Raw genomic sequence first — 22,685 nt, forward strand, 5'->3', positions numbered from 1 at the left:
AAATGCACAATGCTGCATTGTATGATACACTTCAACAAAATAGTGCAGGGGTGCAGTTTAAAAACAGATTTTCTCTTTGATTTGATCTTACAATGTAATAGAATATTATGCAAGTTTGCAAAACTTTGTGTGCATTTTAGGGTGAGCTTTTTGGCTGAGCAGACAGCTGCCCTTCCTTTTTTTTTAAATTTCAAAATTTGCACATACAGTTAACTGGAACCAGATAATTAGTGTGGAACAGCAGTAACTCAAAGCAGCAGTGTGAAACCTGCCTTGTTAAGATTCAGAGTCAATACTTTGTGCCAACCAAGTTGATAGAAATTCTCTTGAATTTCACTTGTGGTGGTGATGTTCCTCTTTACATAACCATGACAGTGTGACATGGTTTTGTTCTTCAGAAATTAATACTCATAGCTTCCCCACTATGCTGCCAACATAAAGTTTCAGCTTAAAGAACACATTGTGCCAGAAGATTAACAAGCAAAAACGCATATTTGGACTGTTGTCAAGTTGGTATAAAACACTTCAACCTACAGAATGCTGTTCCAAAATGTTTAACCCTTATATATATATATAAAAAAAAAAAAAAAAAAAACACTCATGGCTTATGCAGATCATTAGTCAACAAAAAAGGACAGTAGCTCCCAACAGTGTATATTGGCCTGAAATACTCATCATACTCAGTTTCTTAGAAGAAACGCTGAAAAGACCCAAACAGGGTCTTCAAGCAGTCTGTAGCTGAGATCTAAATAACTTAAAGCTGTAATCTTCGGAAGCTTTCAGTCCTAGTTGATTTGGTGTTTAGCAAACATCAAGTGTGGTCCCGTAATATAGCCAACAGTCATTGAGACATTGCTTTGTCAGAAATTCAAGAGGATAGTAATCTGTTTACAGAAGAACTCGGGTGGAGTTGCATTCCAGGGCAAGAATGGTGGTCACCCATAAATAGAATTGAAAATTAGGTTTGATTTAATGAAAACTTTAAAGATTATAACTTGAAATTAAGCCATCATGTTTGTAAGCAGATAAGCCTTTCAGGTAAAGTACAAATGAAACAATTTAAATGTTGTTCATACACATTTGTCTCTCTTTAGCAACAACACAAATATCTTTCCAAAAAACTAAAAAATATATATAAATTAGAACTAATACAATCTGGATTCTGTGCCATCTATACAGCACATCCAACATCAAGCACTGCTCTCTCATCTGCAGTAATTTTTTCTTTAACCTCAGGAGGGAAATGTTGAGAAAATAAATAAATAAATAGAAGCGTGCCTCCAAAAGAACCGACGAGCTGTTTCTGAATAAAAATCTGCCATACTTTTACAACTGTTCGAACAAAATGTGTACTACTCAGGATAGTTCTGTCTGCCAAATGTCAAACAGGTTTGTAATGACATAAATCACAAAGAGGTGTTTGTGACCTATACATAAGTTTACCTAAAGTGGGTGTTTGTAAGGGATATCAGAAAGAGCTTCCATTTGTAAAGAATGAGCAGACAGGTAGATATGTACATTAACGTGTCCCAATATTCTACAAGAATAGAATGAACCTCTTTTGTAATCAAAAGTTTATACATAAAGTGTCAAATTGATGCATCTACCGAGAACTGTCTGGAAGCAAAGCGGGTGCTGCCTCCTGCCCAGAGGTGGAATGTATTCTGTTGAGGCCAAAGCCCCTTTGTAGCAGCTCCTAACTGATCATGAATAGATAGTGATGACCTCTCGCCCTCCACCTCTCACCAGCAGCACTCTTTCCAAACCTTCAGTCAACACCTCCAGGAACTCCATATCTGAGGTTCAAGTTAAGGAAGTAAAACAAACCAAAAATAAGCACAAAACATGCTTTTTCATCATCACGGCAAAGGATACAGTTCTCATCTCCATCTGTGTTTCGAGGTGGTCCGGGCATGTTGAGCAGCACTAATCGAGCATCATGGGACCTGTTGACTATGACCTCGTTCAGCTTCACAGCCGTATGCATCCGCCGCACGTTGGATTGATCCCTGGAGCGCAACAACAGGGAGAGTTTGATTTGTGACACAAATAAACCGTTTTGGAAGAATGTAGAAAATAACAAGAGAGAAGCAAGGTGAAAAAGTTTTGCATTAATCGTTTTCGGTTTTATCATTAAAACATGTTATGGGGTAAAGAAGAAGCCAAACATAACTGAATTGGACTCACGGTTTGAGGCTCATGAGTTCTCTGAAGTTCTCGGGAGCGTTGTTCCTGTTCCTCCTCTCAGCTTCACACTTCTCTCTGGTCCATGTCATCTGAACCTTCTCTGGAGGAGCTTCCACCACCTCCTCCTCCTCATCTGAGTATAAGCTGCCCATACGCACCAGTGAGTGTCGGTCCTTAACCAGCTGGGCCTGCAGGTTACAGGAGAAGCAATTAACTTCATAAATTCTGCAATTCCATCAGTATAGACAGCTCGTAGTTAATATTTCAAAAATGTGTTTTTTTTTATTGAGTGTAAACCAACATACCTCTCTTTGTCTTTCTGCACTGGACAGCCTCATCTGCCTCAACATCTGGGACCTCTGCTCCATCATTAATGTTCTCTCGTACGTGTATGCTGAGATGTCACTGTCATGCTGAAATCCCATTTGAGAAGCGTAATATTAGTGGTTAATGCAAATGAAAGACATTTGTCTGGGCAGTGCGGTAATGTAGTCAAATTAATCTCTGGTAATAAGTTTTCAGCCACTGTTTTTTTCGACCCTCTAATTTAAATGAATAAACAAACAGATTTTTAGCTCTTGTAGTGAACAACAGACTGCTTTGTTTCAGTGTATCGCGGCACCATGGACATCTGGTTTAACTTGCAGTTTGTATCAGAGTCAAATTGATGCACATTTTTTTTCTTTTTTTCTTTCATTCCCGTCATAAAAATGCTTACTTAAGTCTGCACTATTTCTCAACTTAGTAATTGTGTAAGAGGAACTCCCACCATCTCCACCACCTCCACCTCAGCCTCTATTCTCAGCTGATAAAGGAACGTGGCCAGATCTTTCTTCATCTGGATGCTGTTGTCGTCCATCTGGGCTACAGTGAAGATGCGCATCCTGCATTTCCTCCAAACCTAAAAGCAAAATAAAATCTTGTGGCATTCAACAGTAATACTGAATTTGATATTACATGAATGTGTATACAGTCAAGTGCATGCTTTAAAATGAAAACAGTAAAGAGAACATTGTTCAAAGGAGAATTCCCCAAAAACATTTAATTAAAACTATTCAAGGAAAGTATTTGGATTATTGAAATTGTCCGTGTTTTACATGAGCACGCCAAATGTTGCGAAACACATCTGCATCCATGCAACAGAGAGTAAAACTACAACCTTTAAAGAAACATATGGTAAACAATAATCTGAAAATATCTGTCAGCTCACCTTATGCTGTTTGAGCAGGAAAGGCAGCAGCATTAGCATCCCCCCATCATGGACAATCCACCATACGTCAATGTTGCCATCTGTGAAGCGTTCATGGTTGCTTGGATAGAACGACACATTTTTGGGCACCATCAGGGCCAGGTGGGCAGCTGTGGTGCAGCGGACTGTGTCTGGGTAGTGATGAAAACATGCAGGCTGAGGAATTTACATATATTACATATATTACCCCTACTGCACCTGAGGTAATGCAGTCAGATGGGTATCTTACTAGATACATAGGTTTCTTACACAAGTCAGTTGAAAATTAAGCCAGAATGTATCTAAATATTCAAATTGTATATTCATGTGAGTGTTTCACTCTACTGTAATTATGTGTTTGTGAGCTTTTAGGCATGACAGCTGCCATATAATTTGGGAAGGCAGTCATCAATAGGGATACAGCAGTTACAGAGTAGGCTGTATGTCCTGCTCTGTGATGAGCATTGAAGTGAGCTTCTTACTGATAAACGTCTTCCAGGCTCGAGGATCCTCACTCTGTCTCCAGCCATACGGCCAGCCCATCACCACGGTGTTATGTTTCATCCCCCCTAGACCACAGGACTGGATCAGATGGACGACGCCCTCTCGCACCTTAGATGCCACCACAACCTGGCAGAAACCTTTGACCCGCTCAATCTCCATCATATTCTTGATAGCCTAGAGGGACAAATGTGTGCAAATACAATCACAATGAATAAAAAAGGTAAACCACATCCAATTAAAAATGATAAAATACATGCTTTTTCATCAGACAAGTGGATTTAACGCTTAAATTGCAAAAAACAAATGCTTCAATTAGGGTATTGGTGATTTTACCTTCAATACCCCCCTAAAGAGCATAACCTCTGCTGATAAGTCTTGTCCTGATACATAATATATGAACTGACTCAGCAGTAAGTGAATAGAGGATATGTGATTAATTTCTTCAGTTATTGTCACTTAAACAAGACAAACCTTGCTTCACTTGTTTAATTCCTCACCAGACAGATCACATTATGAAAAATCGTACAGCACCCGTCCCTTATTTTGTATGAAATGGCTCATTGGCACCATGTTGTACTGGTAACAGCAAGCTGTCTGCAGCTGTGCCTTCTGATTAACATGACAAATGCAAAATAAACAACTAAATAAATAAAATAAGGCAACTGCTGTGGAAGAATTGTGACATAAATTAACAATTCACATTGGAGCAGGTCTATTCTTCATTGTGTTTTTCAAATTACAAAGGCTGTTCATTTGTAACAATCAGCTGCAGCTCAGTCAGCAGTGCAGTACAATAGAGTACAATAAGCTACAGTACATGATGCCTCTCTTTCTAGTGTTTACCTGCTCAGCTGCCTGCATTTCCCCAAAGCTATCCAGGAAGTTGCCCTGGATGACAGAGCCCACTATGGTCAGACCCTTTCCTGCCTTCAGCTGTGAAGCAAAGGTGAGCAGTCTGGGATATTTAACATGGAGGTCCTCATCCAGCTTCAACAGCACCAAGAGCTGAGGTCTGCAAGGCACAAAGCAAAATACCTTATGAGACAAGTGTGTCAACTCAGTCTGAATCAGTCTTCCTGTAATCCCTGATTGAATGGGTTGTAGATTTGAGCTGTAGAGGCCATAGCCCAAAAAATCTTCTTAGAATGGACAGTCTGTGCTATACATTGTTCCTAAATCGTGCAATGTTTTTCTAAGGCATGCTGTATGTTGCCTTCAGTTGTGGAACAAGGTTTAAGTCATGCAATATGTTCTAATTTGTAAAATATGACTACATCGTGCAATATTGAGTCATGCAATGTGTTCTTATTTGTGCAAAATAGTTTGTTATTAAGTTGAGGCATATCTTGTTCAACGAAAATATGTTTTACTTTTTTATAACTAGCACTTGAATGCAAGTACATATGTCCATTAGCATGTGGTTGCCTGTCACAAGTCCATGTGTTCTTTAATATATGGCATTCTATTACATTGTATCATATTGGACTTGGAATAGGCACATATTTTCTGAGACATCTAGTTTACCTTGTTTAATTCCACTCTTCCCTATCAAGCTTTCCAGTTTTAAGCAGGACCTCTTAATCCCTAAGCTATCCTTACGTGGCTGCTGTGTTCATGTTTTATCAATATGTTGAATTCAGTCAGTTCTTTGCAATACAATACAAAGTGCCTAGACTGCCAGTTGCAATAGCTAGAGGAAGTGCAGCATCAGTGTAGTAATATAGTGGCATTTAAAAAAAATAGAGGAACAAACAATTCCCACAACTTCTTCAGAGAAGATAGAGCTTTTAAGTTGTTAGATTCTTCCATCTGTGTGTCACAATATGTCTCAAAACTCATTGATAGATTTTTCATAAAATTGTGTGCGAATCGTACCAATTTTTGCAATAAATTTGACTTTCTGAAATGTTTAAAATTAGACTAGCAAATGAGATGTGGCAAAGTCACAAAGTCAAATGCATACTTTTGGTCAGAAGGTGACTATTTGATGCCAATCCTTTTTTTGTACATGCATTCTTTTATATTCACACATACAAATGTGGCTGCTCAGGCATGCAATCTAAATATCAGTGTTTGTGAGGAATTATCCCAAACACTTCCTGTTGGTGTAGCTATATACCTCCAATTCTTGGTGTGTGGGGGTCCGACTTCTAGTCTCAGCAGGGCGTAGCGTGCAGCGCTAAGAGACAGTCCTCTTATACCGTCTCCCCACTCCTTCTCTGCTCTATTTTTATTTGAGCATAAAAAAGATAAGACCCAAAGACATGGAAAGACAAATGAAGCCAAAGTGTCCTACAGCATCCATTAATATTATGCAGATGTCAAACAGAAACACAGGGTCACAAACAACATTTTAAAAAACTACATGAGCATTTACTGTAGTCTCACAGCAACACCAGAGTAGGAAAAAAGCATACCCCTGATACTCAATGTACTTGTAGATCATCCCAGCAATGCCCATGGCCACAATAGCATAGTACCAGGAGGAGATGAACATAAGAGCCAGACACATACTCATGCCAAGGAAAGACAGAGCCCTGTGGGTGTGACACATAAAACCAGAATTATGTGTTTACATGGTATTACAGTGTTCTTGTTATGGAAAAATAAAACAGTGAGGGATTGTTGATCAAAACAAGGCCCCAAGCTCTCATGTATCGTGACTGAAAAATATGAAATGGTGTTGCTGCAAAAGTGCAAAACAGACAAAATATCTCACAAAGTGCAAATTTATAACATCTGTTACCCTTTTACTCACCAGTGATAATATTTGAACCTTGGCCTCCAGTTAGGTGTCCGTAAAAGAGTCTGTACTGCGCAAGCTAAGTTCACAAAGAGATAGCACATCAAGAAGAACCTGTTGGGAAAAAAACAAAGAAGCAACATATTTAAAGTAAACAAAATAGTGCTGTACACATCGAAATTTATGTCTGAAAGCAATAAATGTAAGGGTGGTTTGTTTTGGGGTTTTTTTTTATGTCGCTGTGTATATGCCAGTACAGACTCTGGCAATAGCATCTGGCGTGTGCACGTGTATGTGAGCTCACATAGAAAGGATAGGAGCCACCATATCCAAGGAGGCAATAAGGATCCCCAGCTCAGCTATGAGACCAGTCAGCAACAGAGCCCATGTAGGCTCTCCATTGTTCTTTCCATGACCAAACACCTAAAACAGAACATTCAAAACCTTCACATGCAGCAATGCAAATCATTGTTGTTTAAAACTGTATCATATTCAAATAAGCTTGCAAGTTAAATTGTAGCCAATGCAAATACTTGTAGCGAAAGGTACTGAATGTCATATGAAGGACATTCTGACCATTTAACATATGATATACAAAACTGGGTAACTATTTTCTGAAAGGATAATCTTTAGTCTGTAGGAGACATTTCTGTTTTGAAAAGTTACTATGAAATGGTTGTGTTTTTTAGACAACGTCAAGTGGTTCAAGAATGTAACATCATCAGTGAGTAATGTCCCACCCTAAGGAAAGGAATGATGTTGTCCTTGGCAATAGCCTGTAGGAGTCGTGGAGCCCCAGTCAGGGATTGTAGTCCTGCCCCAATAGTAGAGAAGAAGGAGCCAATGACAATGACCCATGGAGATGGCCAAGAGAGAGTCCCCACCACCAAGTTTTTTCTAACGGCATCTCCAAACCTGTCAGAATACGGAGACTGAATATGACTGACTTTTGTGATCAGTTAATATTTTTATCCCCAGTGCTCAACTACATCATTCACAAAAAATGTAGCAATAGTAATGCAGCAGTAAATCCAGTAAGACACAAATGAACTTACTTGTCTCTCAGGACTACTCCTTCAATACAGGACCCAAACAGGACCACAGAACTTATATCTGAATAAAATGTGTCAAGGAGCTCAAGATGACACAAAGGTGATAGTTACAAATCTGCTTTCCTATCCTCTTTTAAGTGACAGGATTTTGTGATTAGCCCCCACAAGTTAGGATACAAACAAGTGAAGTAGTGGTGATAGCTAAGATAGTTCCCACAGGGATGGACTTCTGAGCATCCCTGAGGTCACCAGATCTGTTGGAACCTGCCATGATACCTGCAGAGGAGAGGACAGTATAAAACCAATGGATATGTATAGACTGTTTAACAACGCCCCCTATTGGTTGGATTCGAGGAAGGTTCAAAGCTTCTCTGCTGTGTTGGATCTGCACACCTACTGTATTTCACTAAACCCACTCCAAAAAATGACAACATGAAAGGTAGCAAAAAATATCAAATGCCTTTATTCGTTTTATACTGTATGAAAAATACGTAGGTCTATTTCATATGAATCATGCGCTGAAGTTTTTTTCACAGCTACAGTATATAATGAGTTATGTTTTAGAGTAGGGAAGATATTGTTTCCATTAAGCTGAGGTTAGTGTCATAAAAGCTGTATATAAACCAGGGTTACCTGTTCTATGACACTGACATACCTGTGGCAGACGGGAAGAAGATCCCCACCAGAAGTGTGAATGATGTCGCGATGTCTGCAGACACATACATGATAAAGTTCTCCATGGCGCTGTGGGCATCCACTGAAAGTAGTCCTGCCTTCTCTAGGATCTCGCCTTTCTGCATGTAGTTGCCCCACATGTTATCTGTCACAGAAAACAGATCTTTAAGCAACTTATTGGTGTTCATTTGATTAACATCAGTCCATGTATTATTCATGAATTGAGACATTTTGTAACTTAAACACATCTTTAGTAGGTCAGTTTTATATATTTCACCTTTTAATTTTCTTGTCATTTTACCTCTTATAATCCCACTGCTCAGTCCAGGGATGCCCTGTATCTCTGTCACATTGTTCTGGATGAAGTAGTCATCACACTGAGCAGTGCTCATGTTCCCTGGCAGGCAGAACCTGTCCCACAGCTGACTGGCCACTGTGATGTTGCCCTGTGTTACAGTCTTAGCACACACGTCAAATCGATCTCTCACCAGAGTCCTGTTGCCCAACATGCAGATCCTACAGTAATAAAAGTACAGAAAAGTACCAATAATTACTATGTAAATCATTATTACCACCACTAACATCATCGTGATCAAAATAAACCAGCTGTTAATTATTACTGCTATTCTGGAGAAAGATTGTTGATATTTAGCCTGTTAGCATATCCAGATAGTTACAATATGTCAGATTTATTGTCCGTCTCCCTCGTAAGGTCAATTCATGCTTTTTACTTATACATCCATCTCCTCAAGGGTATGAGTGGTGTAAATTTTGTGATTCACCCACACAAGTAACTGTCCACATGCAGCCCAAAATTTGTGACTGTGTTGGCTGTCCACACTACAAGCACACTGACTGTGCATGCCAGTGGTGCATTAAGTGGTACTTAAAACAAATATTTGTTATGAGGAGAGAAATTACAAGGGATTTCTCAGCCATTTATTTCTTTATAATTGACTATAAGAGTTGTTGTTGCTGCAGGACTATCAAGATGCTTTGATTTTTACACGTTTCCCATCAACATAGGCCAGGTTTAAATTCTCCAGAATTTCTCCTCACACAGAATGCACTAATTGTCCCTGACTGCTACTCCTCCCCTTCTTCTACTCAAATATTTGCAGGGCATATTGGAATAATCTTGTATGAATGGGTCTGATCCACTTTGCTTGCTTCCCATTTGGTCAGATAATATTCGTTGAATTTGACAAAAAGTGTATTGGATTAGAATCGTGCACTACATCTTTAAATCAGAGCTGTTTCCACAGATTGTCAGAGACTGATCTCTTGCTTCAAAACAAGCTAATTGACTGAGAAATCACTCTGCAGGCAAACAACTGATTGCAGATGGGATACAAAATCAACAACAGCGGGAAAAAATACCTAAAAATAAAACAATAATACAGTAGCATATATACATATATAATTCTCTATTAGCACACCTATGCCCCATAAGCAGTAATGCTACATTTAGTGTGCTTTCCTTATAATTCATGCAACATCCTGTTAAGACACATGTTTATTTTAGAGAGACTTACGGGAATTCTGGCGGATGAGTCATGGATTTGATTGCTCCAGCATAGATAGACACAATTGAGATAATGACACAGGCCAGGAAAAGGGAGGCCAACTTGTTGACATATTTGACTCCTACAAAAACCACCACAGCCATCAGGCTAAGGCATATAGAGCCATAGACTCGCATATTGTTCAACATGGCGCTGTCACTCCCATGGGGGTCTGTGGCATGAAAGATGGCTGCCTGAGGAACCAGATATTTCTAAAGGGAAACAACAAAAAATCACAATGAGGCATTTACTGTCTCTACAGTCTGTATAAAACTTGGCAATGGAATGAATAAACAGTGTTTGTGACTCATATTTTAGCATACAAATGTAAGTTGAAATGTAGCAGCAGAATAATTTCTAAACAAACTCACCAAGAAGATTTCAATGGCCCCCAGTATGTACATGGCAGAAGCAAAGGTGGTGCCCAAATAGAAGCACAGCCCAACAGCTCCTCCAAACTCTGGGCCGAGGGAGCGTGAGATCATAAAGTATGCTCCTCCAGCTACAAAACACAAGAACAAGAAAGCACAAGGAATCGCTCATTTTTTAATTTTTTTTTTTTTTTTCTGTACACAGTGGACATGACAGTAAATGTCTATTGGTCCCGGAGGGAAGAATGTTGAATGAAAAATTTCTTTTTAGCATTTTTGGACCAGTCAGGCTGTATTATATCAAAATCTAATGAGCAATTTCAAGTTCTCACAAAACTGACTGGTGAAAAACAAGTGCAGAATAAATTAATGGTAAGAGACTTTTGTAGGGATGTGAACAGTGACGGGTTTCCAAGTACCTGGAACAACACCGTTAGTAGCGATGGCACTCATAGATATGGCAGTCAGCATCGTCTGTAAGAGGAAGGAGAAAATATGGTAAGGAAACACAGACAAATAACATGCCAACTTGTGGGTATCAGGTTAATATTCACTGATTGGACTGACAGCTTAAATAGATCCCTGCTTTCATCCAACAGAATATAATCCCACACCTTAGCATTTGTTGCCTGCAAGATAGAAAGTCTACAGAATTTTTTATGCAAGATACAGACGCTGAGGTATGGAGAGTGTAAAACAAAGCTCAAAGCGCCATTTTTTGCTGGAAATACTTGCTGCTATTTATCTATCTATGTGAATTTGACTGACTGATATCAACAGTTGCCCAACGTCCCTCATTGGTGGTGGATGCAACCCAGTGTAACATTGTGTATTTGTGTGCAGCGTGTGTGTGTGTACGTGCATACTAACACATGAGCAGCACATGAGGACAATCAGGAGGGACTGTATGATGCCAGCCATCCCAACAATCCATGTCAGTCGGAGGAAAAGAATGACACCAAAGATGTTCTGGAGACACGGTAAGTAGACTCCCATCAGAGTGCCCATGTTGGGAGACTGAGTGAGAGAGAGAGAGAGACAGAGAGAGAGAGACAGAGAGACAGAGAGAGATGGTGGCAAGCACAAAGAGGAGAGTACTGAGCATGACATTTTACGAAACAACTGTATTGATCATTAGTATTGACTGATGTACTTTATAAAGGTCATTCAATCATGTTATCAGCTCTTTGCATGTATCCAGGTCTAACATGGGCACAGTCCAAGTGCAGAGTGTACAAAGGCAAAAGCAATCAATCAACAAGCCTTAATAACTTGGATAGGGAGGCTGGGAGAGAGCCAGTGGTGGAGTATAATGTTTCCAAGCCTCAAAAGACCAAGTGTACACATCTTAAAATCAGTGAGGCATAGTGTCCTCTTGCCCTTCTCTGACTGCTGACCTTGGGGGTCTTCCTACGTGACGCCTCGGCGCTCTCCTCCTCCTCGTGCTCCTTGGCTCCCTGCGTGATGTTGGTGTAGTTGACCAAGCGGCTGAGCAGAGAGGAAACCTTCGGCCGGATGTCCAGCTCTTCCTGGAAGAAGAAGAGAGGAAGTTAATTTCATCAAATTGGATTCAGTTTGTCATTTGGCAGAAATATTGAAAAGTAAAAATAAGCAGACCTCAAACAATGCCAGATTTCTGTCGTAGAAGTCATTCTTCTTGCCAGCAGCATCAGCGCTGTTGAGAAAAGGGCTGTCTTCTTTATGATTCCCATGTCCTGTTAGAGAGAGGCAGAAAACACCTAAAGTTAACAAAAAAAACAAAATTTCTTCTGTGGAAAAAAGACATTTTCCTGACAAAAAATATGGTATATGTTCTTCTCAGTTATGCCAATAGGATCAAAATGTATCATTTATAGCTTAAGAGGCAATCATTTAGATTTACATTAAAGATGGGTTAAATACATGAAGCTACTATATGATCATTTGGCTCAAAGGAACACAAATATATCCACAGTTGCTTTGGTTCTTTCACATGTGACTCTTAAATTAGTTATATGTGTGTGTTTGTCAGATGTCAGGACAGATTAACAGTCACTGATGGACATACAATAAAAAAGATGCCAATGTCACTAGTTTACTTTAAAAACAAGGAAGGAACAATGTATTGCAAATTGTTCTAAACTTGAAGGACGAAATATTTAAGATTGCTTTAATTATTATTATTAACAAACTATCAACGTTTTCAAAGACTAAGAAATGTGTGGCATTATTGAGATAAAATCTCCATTAGTGACAGTGATACCAGTACTACTGCCTGTACAGTAACGAATACAAAACAGTTTTTACAAGGCAATCACTGTCGGCTTTTGTCACTATTAATTAAAACTGAAACATATTAACAATGTCCCTGTAGCAGTAACACAATTCATCCTGTGAAGTTGTGATGAAGGTCCAAAAGCAGCACAGAATGACAAAGCAAGGTCCAGGTGATAAACAGGCATATAATTAGATTTCACTCTCATTAATTTCTCTTTTTGAAGAAAACAATCAAACTGTGATGAGCACACTGCCTGAGGCAATTATTGCACGCAAAGTAGTATAACAAACTTTACCACACACACACACACACATATTCACATTCGCAGGCATGCACACACCTCATTACCTAGAAATTACCTAACCTTGGGTTATTAGAGCATGTAAACTTTAACAGCGGCATCTTAAAACCCAAATTAATCCTGCAACAAAAAGCCAGCCAACTTACCAAGTGGGCACGAAATAGAAAAGTATTCTCAACTGTGTAGAAAACACCAGGAGTTGGCTGAACTTTACTGCTCTTCACTCACCTGTGTCCTGTGTCCCACTGCTGCTTATATCACTGTGCATGAGCATAGTTATGTGTTCTGTCTGCAGCAGAGCACTCTGTGCTCCAGCTTGGGAAAATGTCGATGACTATCCAGGACACCCGCTAGCCCTGGGTGAGCTCTCATTCAGGGGTCTAATCTAACACATAGTGCACAGGGAGGGGGTGAACGAAAACTGTGGTAATTCACTTACTCTCTCTCTCACACACACGTATACACACACATGCAAAACTGTAAGTCCCTGGCTAGGGTTTAAGGTATCTTGTTGAGGTGCAGCATTACATTAACCACATCCCTAAACTGTGCTTATGATTGAATATATCTGGATGCACAATGACAAGCATTGTTTTCCAAGCTATCTGTAGAAACAGTAGCAATATGCAGTAAAATAAAAATAAATGCCACTGCTCAAAACATCTAGAGGAAGCAAAAAGCTCTTGTGGAAAACTGTCTTATTTGCATCATCATCAGCTTGTCTCTTTACAGATGAAAATGAGGTGCAGTATCCCTAAACTATGCTTATGATCAGGTTGGAGATGTCTGGATGCACAACCTCACAAACTATCCTCCAAGCCTTTCTTTGAGAGCTGTGTCAATTAATAACAAACAGTCAGCAAAAATAAATAAACACACTTTTTTTGCAAACACCTCTCATTGACAACTGACCTGTGCAAGTTATCAACAAGTGAGGCTTGTTTAAATAAATCTTTGTTTCTCTTTATAGATGAAAATGAGGTGATCGGTGGAAGGACAAAGGTCAAATTCATCCAACTACATAGCTGGAGGGCAGTGACATCTGGGAAGAGAAAAGAGTGAAAATTATCTAAATACTGTCCTCTAGTGTTGTCTTGACAAACAGCAATGGAGAGAGGTACTGTGTGTCTTTCTTCCTTGGATAAGACACAGACACCGATTCATATAAACAAATGCGGCAGCAATGGCGCAGACTGAGATACGTTCAAATATTTCCTGTCAGGAATTGCTACTAAATCAGCGCTGCCCCAGACATTTTTCTCTGCATGATTACCTGAAAGCCAAAACCTAAAATAGTTTTGGACAAGCTACATGAGACTCACTTTAACAATGAGCTGAGGAGACAGAGGGGGTCTGCTGTTAATAACCTAAAATTAAATGTCAAATCTAAAAGATTAAAGATTAAGTGGCCTGTTATGAAGGCACAAAGAGTCATGCTGCGAGCACAGAACAGCAGAGGCTTTACAGCAGCGTGTGCTGACATGTCATCTGTGGCCCACCAGCTCGCCTAGAAGATCAAACACTGTGTTGCAGGGCCGAAACATTTGTACAAGGGCGTGTCTAGTGAACTTAATGTAATATATGACTCTTACTTTCTACAAACTTTACCCTGTATCTGGAAAAGAGCCTTTAAGTACCTCATTGTCTCACTGTCAACAGTAAAAGTTTTATTTATCTGAAAGTGGTGGTGGATCTAAAGGTGTGGCAAGTTTGAGCATTTATAACTGCATTATGGCATAAAATGGATGCTGGCAGTTTTATGCATAAGACTCCCAAGATATCCAGTAAATGATCATAGCTTTGACTGTTACTTTCATACTTTAGCTCCACTCAAGCTCAATATGCAAGTGCAAAGCAAATGTTTTGACAGACTGCCAGTGTTTGAGGCTATTATTTGCTGTACATTAACAAACACATCTATTCTGAGGAAAGATGCCGAAACTTGGCAACCAATATTGATGAGCTGTCAAGTCTTTTCAAAGTTCAAAGTACATAACATCTAAACAAAACCAAACTTCTCAGGGCAAATCTGCAAAATCAATAGGATTTTTCAGTGGTCCAGTAAACTTCTGCAAATCATCTTCACTATGTTCAACATGTTCTTTTTTTATCCAGACTGCAAGAGTTTTTCCTCTGATCTATAAAATATGCTAAGAACTGGTAATGTCCAAGAGAGAGAGAGAGAGACAGAAAACTTCACGGTATTGTGTCTGCACCTTTTAAAACGGATTACAAATGGAAAACAATATTGGTGTCCACATGAGCCTCTTAGGGTCTGAAAAAAGCCTCTTTGTTTAATTTTCTGTTTAATAAACATTTAGGACTTAGCATTGAGAGTCACAGCTTAGTCCTCTCTACATAGAGTTAGTTGGCAAGAATGTTCTACTGATGTTTGGAGGTGGTGTGTTTGGATAATTTATGTGGAAAAGGCAGAGGCAGTGACAGAGACTATGTCTAGATCCATGTTGTTTTCTTCTTTCGTTATTTCTTTGTGTCCTCTGTTTCTATATGCTGAATACCTTCAAAACACAGCTAAATGCCACTGAGTTGGACAAACATGATGCATCTGTGCTATGATGAAACGGATAAAGGTGAAGCTTGTTCACTATTGAACACTGTACTCAGTCTCTGAGCCTGTAAACTACTTCATCCACCCTCAGAGCCACTCTTACAAATGTCAGCGCTCTACCATGTTCCAGCTAGCTGCAATACACAAAATGATAAGTGAGCAACCAGTTTTAAGACTGAAAACTCCAGCATGACTCATTTGCAGTATTGTTATGTGGAATCTACTGTAGTAACATGATCTGAAACTTTATTCCTCTTTCAGTTATTACTCATAAGCAGGAGTTGGGGAAGTACAAAATTTGCTCAGATCAGTTCACAGTTATGTATCATGTGTTAACATTATGGTGAATTACTGTAGAAGCACCACATAGACTATGGGATTTGTCATAATTGCAAATAATAATATATACATGAGGTATGCCTCTTGCAACTGTCCATCCACTGTGTTGCAAGTTACAGGAAAAAATCACACATTTCTATTTTACCGCACTAACCCCAAAACATAACATCAGTGTACTTATATATATCAGCCAAGATCACATTCTTTATTGGATTTTATAGGTCTATGCAGTATATTTCAATATATACTGTAATGCTGGAGGGGGGAAGGGAACAACAAAAGATATATTACCAGGCAATGCAAGTTTAAAAATAAAGTACATCTTACTGTTCAAAACCTAATTCTAGCTTTTCATAAAGTTGTTTGGTTTCATTTTACTTTTCTCTCCCCCCTAGCCTGTGGCAAGAAATAATGTAATTCTGCTACAGCAACAGGCCAGTGTTAGTTGTAATGGTTCTGTTTCATGCAGAGTTGAATCTGAACAGAGCAGAGGAATGCTAACCTGCTGAGCCTTACAGCAAAACATATTAGCTTTGATGTGTGCTAATGATGAGAAAAGGATGGCAGCTCAGGCTGATTACCTTAGGGGGTAAAGGTGGGCGGGAAGGGGTGGATCGGGGTTGGATACAGACTCCCAAAAAGACACAAATGAACTAAATGGGAATGTCAGTGTGTGTAGAAATAATGGATAAACAGTAAAATGTGGTCTGTACAGGGGGAATATGCGTCTGCAGTGTCTTTGTAAAATGATTTCAGACACTAAATGAAGCTTAAAGTTGCATATTTGCTGTACAGGCGTGCTGGGCCAAGTTCATACTTACGTGTTTGTATTGTGTGAATGCTGACGCACGTTAACAATATACTCCACTGGAGGAAAAAAATGGCGCAAAATGCTTATTTCAGCTACAGTTTTTTTTTTTTTTAAACTAAACTGTAGTAAATTAAAGAGCCAAGAAAAGCAGTGACTCTTTTCTCTAAATTGCTACACAGTATATCCCAATCTGTTAAGGGAATGTGAACAATAACATCAAATACAACAAGATTTTTATGAAGTAGCAAGAACATCTTGTTTTGAAAACACATTTCAGACCATTTCTGCTTTGGTCTTTTCAATTATCAACCCTGGTTTTAGGATCCATTGGTCTCTTTACAGCTAATAAAAACTTGTCCATGAAGTATTGTTGTAAACTTTCTATTTAATATTTGTCCTACTTTTAAGTCTGTATGTGTAATATAAAACTAATGGAAGAACATTGTTTTATGACATGTTTTAGATACAGATATTTGAAAAAGCTATAACGCAGCACAACGTTGCTAATGCATTTTCCTTAATGCCTTTATGATTCTTTTAGCAGCACTGCTAACTATCCTTATGTCTGGTGGAAGAATTTAGAAACACAAAAGCCTGCTAAATTTGAATTGGTATAATTTGCAGCAATAGTGATGGCAATATGATCTATTTCGTCCAAGCACTCTCATGAATTACTATCTTCAAGTAATAAAGAAGTTAGAATATCTGAAGATCTTTCACTCAGTGAGGAAAATTCAGCAAGTAATAATTTGTTCATGGACACTAACCCAGTATGTTGTCCTGTGTTATGTACTGATCACTGTTTAGGCAGTGAAGAACACAGCAGTTAATCTATAGCATGCATTGAATGCTGTCAGTTGCTAGGAGATCCTCAAGAAGAGATAATAACACACATCGGAAAGTAAAAACAAAACAATGTCTCAGCTGCTACTGGCCCTGTTGGTACTTTGATGTGAATGAGCCAACACAACAAAGATGGCTGATGATTAGATGTCAAGTAGTTGCGACATGGGAAATTATGTGTGACAATAAATGTAATTTAAGTATGACTGTCTTTGACGATCTTTAAAGAGTATGAAAGACTTGAACTTTGAGTTACTAGTGGTGGGATAGTATTAGCGTGCATGTGTGTCTGAATTTGTTCCAACTCTGTCATCAGCTCCACATTTATGCTCTAGCTGAGAATGTTTATCTCTCAAAGGGTATCTGAGTAGCATGCCAGACAGCATGACACAAATGGTCACCCTGTTCTCCAGAATTAGAGCGGCAACACATGGCAGCATTCTCCAAATCACCCAGTCATTCCATGAGCTCCTCAGGGCCTGTCTGCTTTGACAAATGTGCACTCTATGGTCATATTATTTCCCTTTGCAGGAGGAGCATCTGCTCTGTATTCCCTAGTAAGACTAAAAGAAGAAGAATCAGTCTAGAGCTTACACTAATCAATATGTTTACAGTTGATCAAATGATGGCATATATTGTACAAACACCTTCAGATGTAGAGAGCATTTTAGCATCATTGATCTCGTAGTTTTAGTTTTATGGCCTGCAGTTATTTTGGTTCAGTTTTTCAGCTTCTATCAACATCTTTTGCAGCCACAGTAAGCAGCTAAAAAGCTCAGCTAAACCCACTGTGTGCTACCTGCCCTGCACCGAAGGGCAAACAGACCACTTGATGAACATAGTGAAGCTTTAAGCGCCACAATTGCTTTCGCAAGTAGAAACCAAATATTGGACTTGGTGGCCATAAACCAAAATCCAGTTGAATGCTAAAGTTTACCCTTACCTGTTGGATGCTTCAATACATCATGTACAAACTTGATAATATGCATTTGCAACATTCTGCTGGAACAATACAGATTTAAACATAATAATAACAATACGGCTTGTCACTGGCATACTTTTTCATCTGGGAAAACATTTCTTATGATCACACCATTGACATGTTCGTGAAAAGCAAGGTTATTTATGGTAGAAGGAAATGAAAACATTAATTTATTATACCAACAATAGCGGCTGCATGTCAGCTTGGGATGGGAAACTGGGACAGGATGCTATTTGTTGCTTTACCTCACATACTCTTGAAATCTCTAAATGCCTTCCCAAAGGGCACTTAGGCATCTGTTAAGGAAAGAAAATAATGTTCTTTCCTGCTTTTTCTGCCATATTTCCCAGGGTATCAATGCATTTTAAATATTGCCTAAGGGTTGTGATGCTGCAACAAATAAATCATTAATAAAAAGTCGCATTAACACCATGAGAAATGAAACAAAAATTATAGGTTACCACTCAGATTTTTTCAGTTTTTTAAAGTAAAAACTGAAAGAAGCGATGGACAGTACATAAACATTAGACTTTATAAGATTAGATGTTTTGTTTTCCTCTGGGTTTTACTGTCATGATAATAACATGATCGCAACAATACTTTAACCAGCTATGGGCAGCATCATAAAAATACCCACTGTAGACAAGTTGTGTTCAACACACACACATATATGCTGCTTTTCACTTAGTAATGAAAAAATACATTAAAAAGTTTCCTCCCTGAAATTTCAGGGTCTGAAATACAGCACTACATTGACCACAATGTTGGTCCTGTCCTGTGTTAAACAGAGCTGAGTTCATAGCCTGAAACAGACTCTGCTCTGTGTCACTTCCTCCGTGCTGCATACGTCACACTGTGGCTGGGATATACAGCATCTAACATAGCCAAGCACGCCACTCCCATGATGAAATCATGCAGTACATGCACCCACTTTTAACCACACAGACTTTCCCACCCAATTTCTTTTTCCGGCCTGAATATGTAGGAAAACTAAAGATGGAAAACATTGAAAGGCATATGTGCCTAAAATTCCTTCATATGTCATTCATGCTCAAATCTCTTGAATTCTTCTCAAAAATAAGTATGATAAAAACATGACTCTTGTCCAACAGCAGAAAAGATATTTAAAAAATGGAAGGGAAAAAATTGGCTTGGGTAGCTGTTAAAGTGTACAACAGGCTGTGTGCCCTTTGATCCGCCTCATCGTTCATCACAGTCTCACATCCTTCTTCTTCTCCTTCTAACCCCTTCCAGCACATATTCCCCACTGTGTTTAAAGCTTGCTGTTGCTCTGGTATTTCAGGAAGCTCTGCTCGGATGGGTAAGAGAGAATTACGACAGCAGGAAGACGAGCTTAAACAGCAACAGGCCTATGGAAAACTCACCCAAAAAACTGCAAGGGTTATTTCAGGACATCTGCCTTTTCCTTCCATCCTCCAAACCATTTGTAGGAGTATAATGCAAAATTCTGTTAAGGCAGCATTTAAGCCACTACTTTTAAACTGTTTCCTTAACACATTAACTGGCATTTCAACCATTCAAGAATATCATTTGTCTCTAATGGATGACTTCCATGCATTCCAGAAATATACAAGCCAGCAGCTGGGTAAACAAGTCCTAAGATTCCTTCCTTGTTATGCTTCAGATATCAGTCCGTTTGAGTCCTTGGCTTACTGAAGCATGGATTTATCTCATGCACGACACTGCTTTCTTGCAATCTGATGCACTCACATATCCACTCATGCATTTGTGCACAAACACACTGGCTGTTTGCTCACTGGAAACACATGAACTCAGTAAAAAATTCATTAGATATGTTTTCAGCATTGAGCAACGATTCTCTCTGATGTTATTTAGTGGCAGGGAGGTCAAAGTCATCCGCACAGTAATGTAAAATATTGTAAATGTGTGTCCAGTGAGTGTGTTGTTGTGCCCAGCCCAGCCTTCTGGGCCCTTGGTAAAGAGTGAGAACTTTATTTAAAGGCCACTCCCATGTGTGCATTTTCTATTAAAAAAAAAAAAGTCTGTTCCACAGTTTATTCACTCTCTCAGCCCACACAAACTGGCACTGCTCTCACATAATCCTACCCAGCGGCTACAAACTCCTCTCTCTGCTCCTTGTCTTCCCTCTGCCCTCCCTTGTTCCTTTCGGTCAGACACTGGCCCTGCTCTTTCTATGCTGATCCAGTGGAGAAACAAGTGAATGACAGCGAGAGACATGCTGAAGCAGGGAAGCGAGGAGGGAGAAATTTGCTCCTGTGTTGTTGAGCAGCCAATCTTTGTGAAAAGAAATCCTCCCACAGCACAAAGAACGCTCCATCTTTTGTGCAAGGAACCACTTGAGGCCTTCTTTCTTGTGGTGGTGGTATCGGCCCTACTCACACAACCCCACCCCCATAGTATACCATAGTTTTCTCCCAGGGTTCTCACCCCTTTCATTGTTTTCCCTTTGTTACTCATGTGTCCCTGAGTTTATGCTAAACGACTTGCCCAGCCAGGGGGAAAAAAAGCACTTCCAAAACGATAAAACAAGTGTTTCTTCTAGTTTTTCTAAAGTGACCTGTCAAAAACAGACCTGCCTTCTGTTGGAATACTGCTTTCTGGCCCTGGAGAATTGCCATGGTAACCATTCAACCAGCTGTTCACAAGGCTCTCAGGACAAAGCAAAGTTTTTCCCATGCTGTGTTGACTTCAACTCATGAAGAAACACTTGTTGGACACACTTTTTTAACTGCTAAACCTTGAGATAATTCATTTTGTCGCCAAACTGAGAGATAAAGAACTGTGTAAAAGTTGTGGACTTACCATCAGAGCTGACAGTGTCTTGATGATCAGGGTAGTCCTGTCCAGTGTCCCTGTAATCGACCCAGTTAATCCCTTCTAGGCTGTCATAGCTGGACTGAGCTTGATCCTTCACTGGTACCACAGTGAAGTGAGGCATGTTTTCATCACTCTCCTCTGCGTCTCTAGCTCAAACTCAGCATAGCAGGCTAACTGTTAGCCAGCAGCAGCTCAACTCCCACTAATGGCAACTACATTCCACTACACTGCGCTCACTTCCTCTGGAGGGTATTACCATACTCCCCGCCCACGGACCAGCCTCTCCTGGGTTTTTTGTGTGAACTCAAAGGCTGTGGAGGTCTTAGGGATGCATTAGGAGAGACACTGACAGCCTCCCCACCACAAAAGGAGGACGAATGACTTGTAAGGCCCAACTCTGATTTGAGAGTTAGCGTTGTCATCCCTGAGTCATGGAGAGTGAGAGAGTGCAGGGTGACCCCTTTCTGCTGTCTGTGTCATACAACAGAGTGGCTCTTGTGTGTTCAAGGTTCACACAGACAGCCTTCTGTGTATGCAGGCCTTTCCCAAAACACACAGACAGCAACGTGGCAGTCTGGCAAACAATCAATGCCGTTGAAGTGGAAGCACCGAGTGGAAAAGAAGAAGGGAGAGAAAAAATAAAGATAGTTTGTCAAAATCTATGGTCAAAATAAGAGGAATGATTCCAGCCCCCTAAGTTAAACAGCTGAATGTTATTTCAGCCTTTGGAGCAATTATTCAACTTTTAAGGGCAACATTGTCACCAGCATTTGAAGAATCATTCCCCGAATAACAATAACTGTGTGTTAAATAAAAAGTATTATGAACTCTGATGTTCAGCAGCTGTTGAGGCAATAAGGAAAGACTCAGCAGTGAACTGCAATAACGTCAGTGAGAGAGGGTAAAGTTGAACCTCCTTTTTCCAAGAACAGTGGCTTGTCTACCACCATAAAAAAAGCAGCAGATCAAAGACACTCTCGAAAGGCTGTTATTAGGGAGTCTATTTAAGACAACTTCAGATCTTGCTGCCACTCTGTTTGGGTGGCACACACACTGTTTGCTTTTCTTTTGTAATTTTTACTTAGTTGTACAAAATAACATTTTTCCCCCCCCAAAAAAGAGCTTAAAAGTGTCAATTACTTACTTGCTGAGGACAGTACCATAAAACAGAGCCTCTACACACTTGTGTCTGTATAATTTTTAATTGCACATCAGCTTTTGAAGACTTTTTTTCTGAAATATAAGGAAGACAGAGTGAACAAAGATACAATGCATCACTTGGCTGCATACACAGAAATTACACCCCTTGTAAAACATTTGTGTATTCTTGGCCTCAGACCCTTACAGTCAAGGATAGTGTATATCAAGTATGGACTACAAAAATGGAAGATATACCCAATATTATGATGATAATAACCTACTTATTTTAAGAATTGCA

The 22,685-nt window shown here is 39.5% G+C and overlaps 1 protein-coding gene across 1 annotated transcript; it reads right to left on the reverse strand.

Moving 5' to 3' along the window:
- Window positions 1–946: 946 nt before the first annotated feature.
- On the reverse strand, window positions 947–21,577 carry slc12a4 (solute carrier family 12 member 4). The gene is made up of 24 exons (XM_023268866.3): window positions 21,233–21,577; window positions 11,943–12,040; window positions 11,723–11,854; window positions 11,196–11,342; window positions 10,745–10,799; window positions 10,326–10,456; window positions 9,925–10,166; window positions 8,691–8,905; window positions 8,370–8,534; window positions 7,892–7,990; window positions 7,718–7,775; window positions 7,403–7,577; window positions 6,967–7,085; window positions 6,678–6,776; window positions 6,337–6,456; window positions 6,039–6,143; window positions 4,763–4,931; window positions 3,898–4,093; window positions 3,398–3,567; window positions 2,957–3,088; window positions 2,493–2,600; window positions 2,188–2,375; window positions 1,876–2,009; window positions 947–1,796 (listed from the first exon to the last, which is right to left on the reverse strand). The coding sequence occupies exons 1-24, from the start codon at window positions 21,366–21,368 to the stop codon at window positions 1,705–1,707; spliced, it is 3,285 nt and encodes a 1,094-aa protein (XP_023124634.1). The 5' UTR covers window positions 21,369–21,577; the 3' UTR covers window positions 947–1,704.
- Between the last annotated feature and the right edge of the window lie 1,108 nt (window positions 21,578–22,685).

This window comes from Amphiprion ocellaris, chromosome 1, assembly GCF_022539595.1.
Source record: "Amphiprion ocellaris isolate individual 3 ecotype Okinawa chromosome 1, ASM2253959v1, whole genome shotgun sequence".
NCBI classification, from domain to species: domain Eukaryota; kingdom Metazoa; phylum Chordata; class Actinopteri; family Pomacentridae; genus Amphiprion; species Amphiprion ocellaris.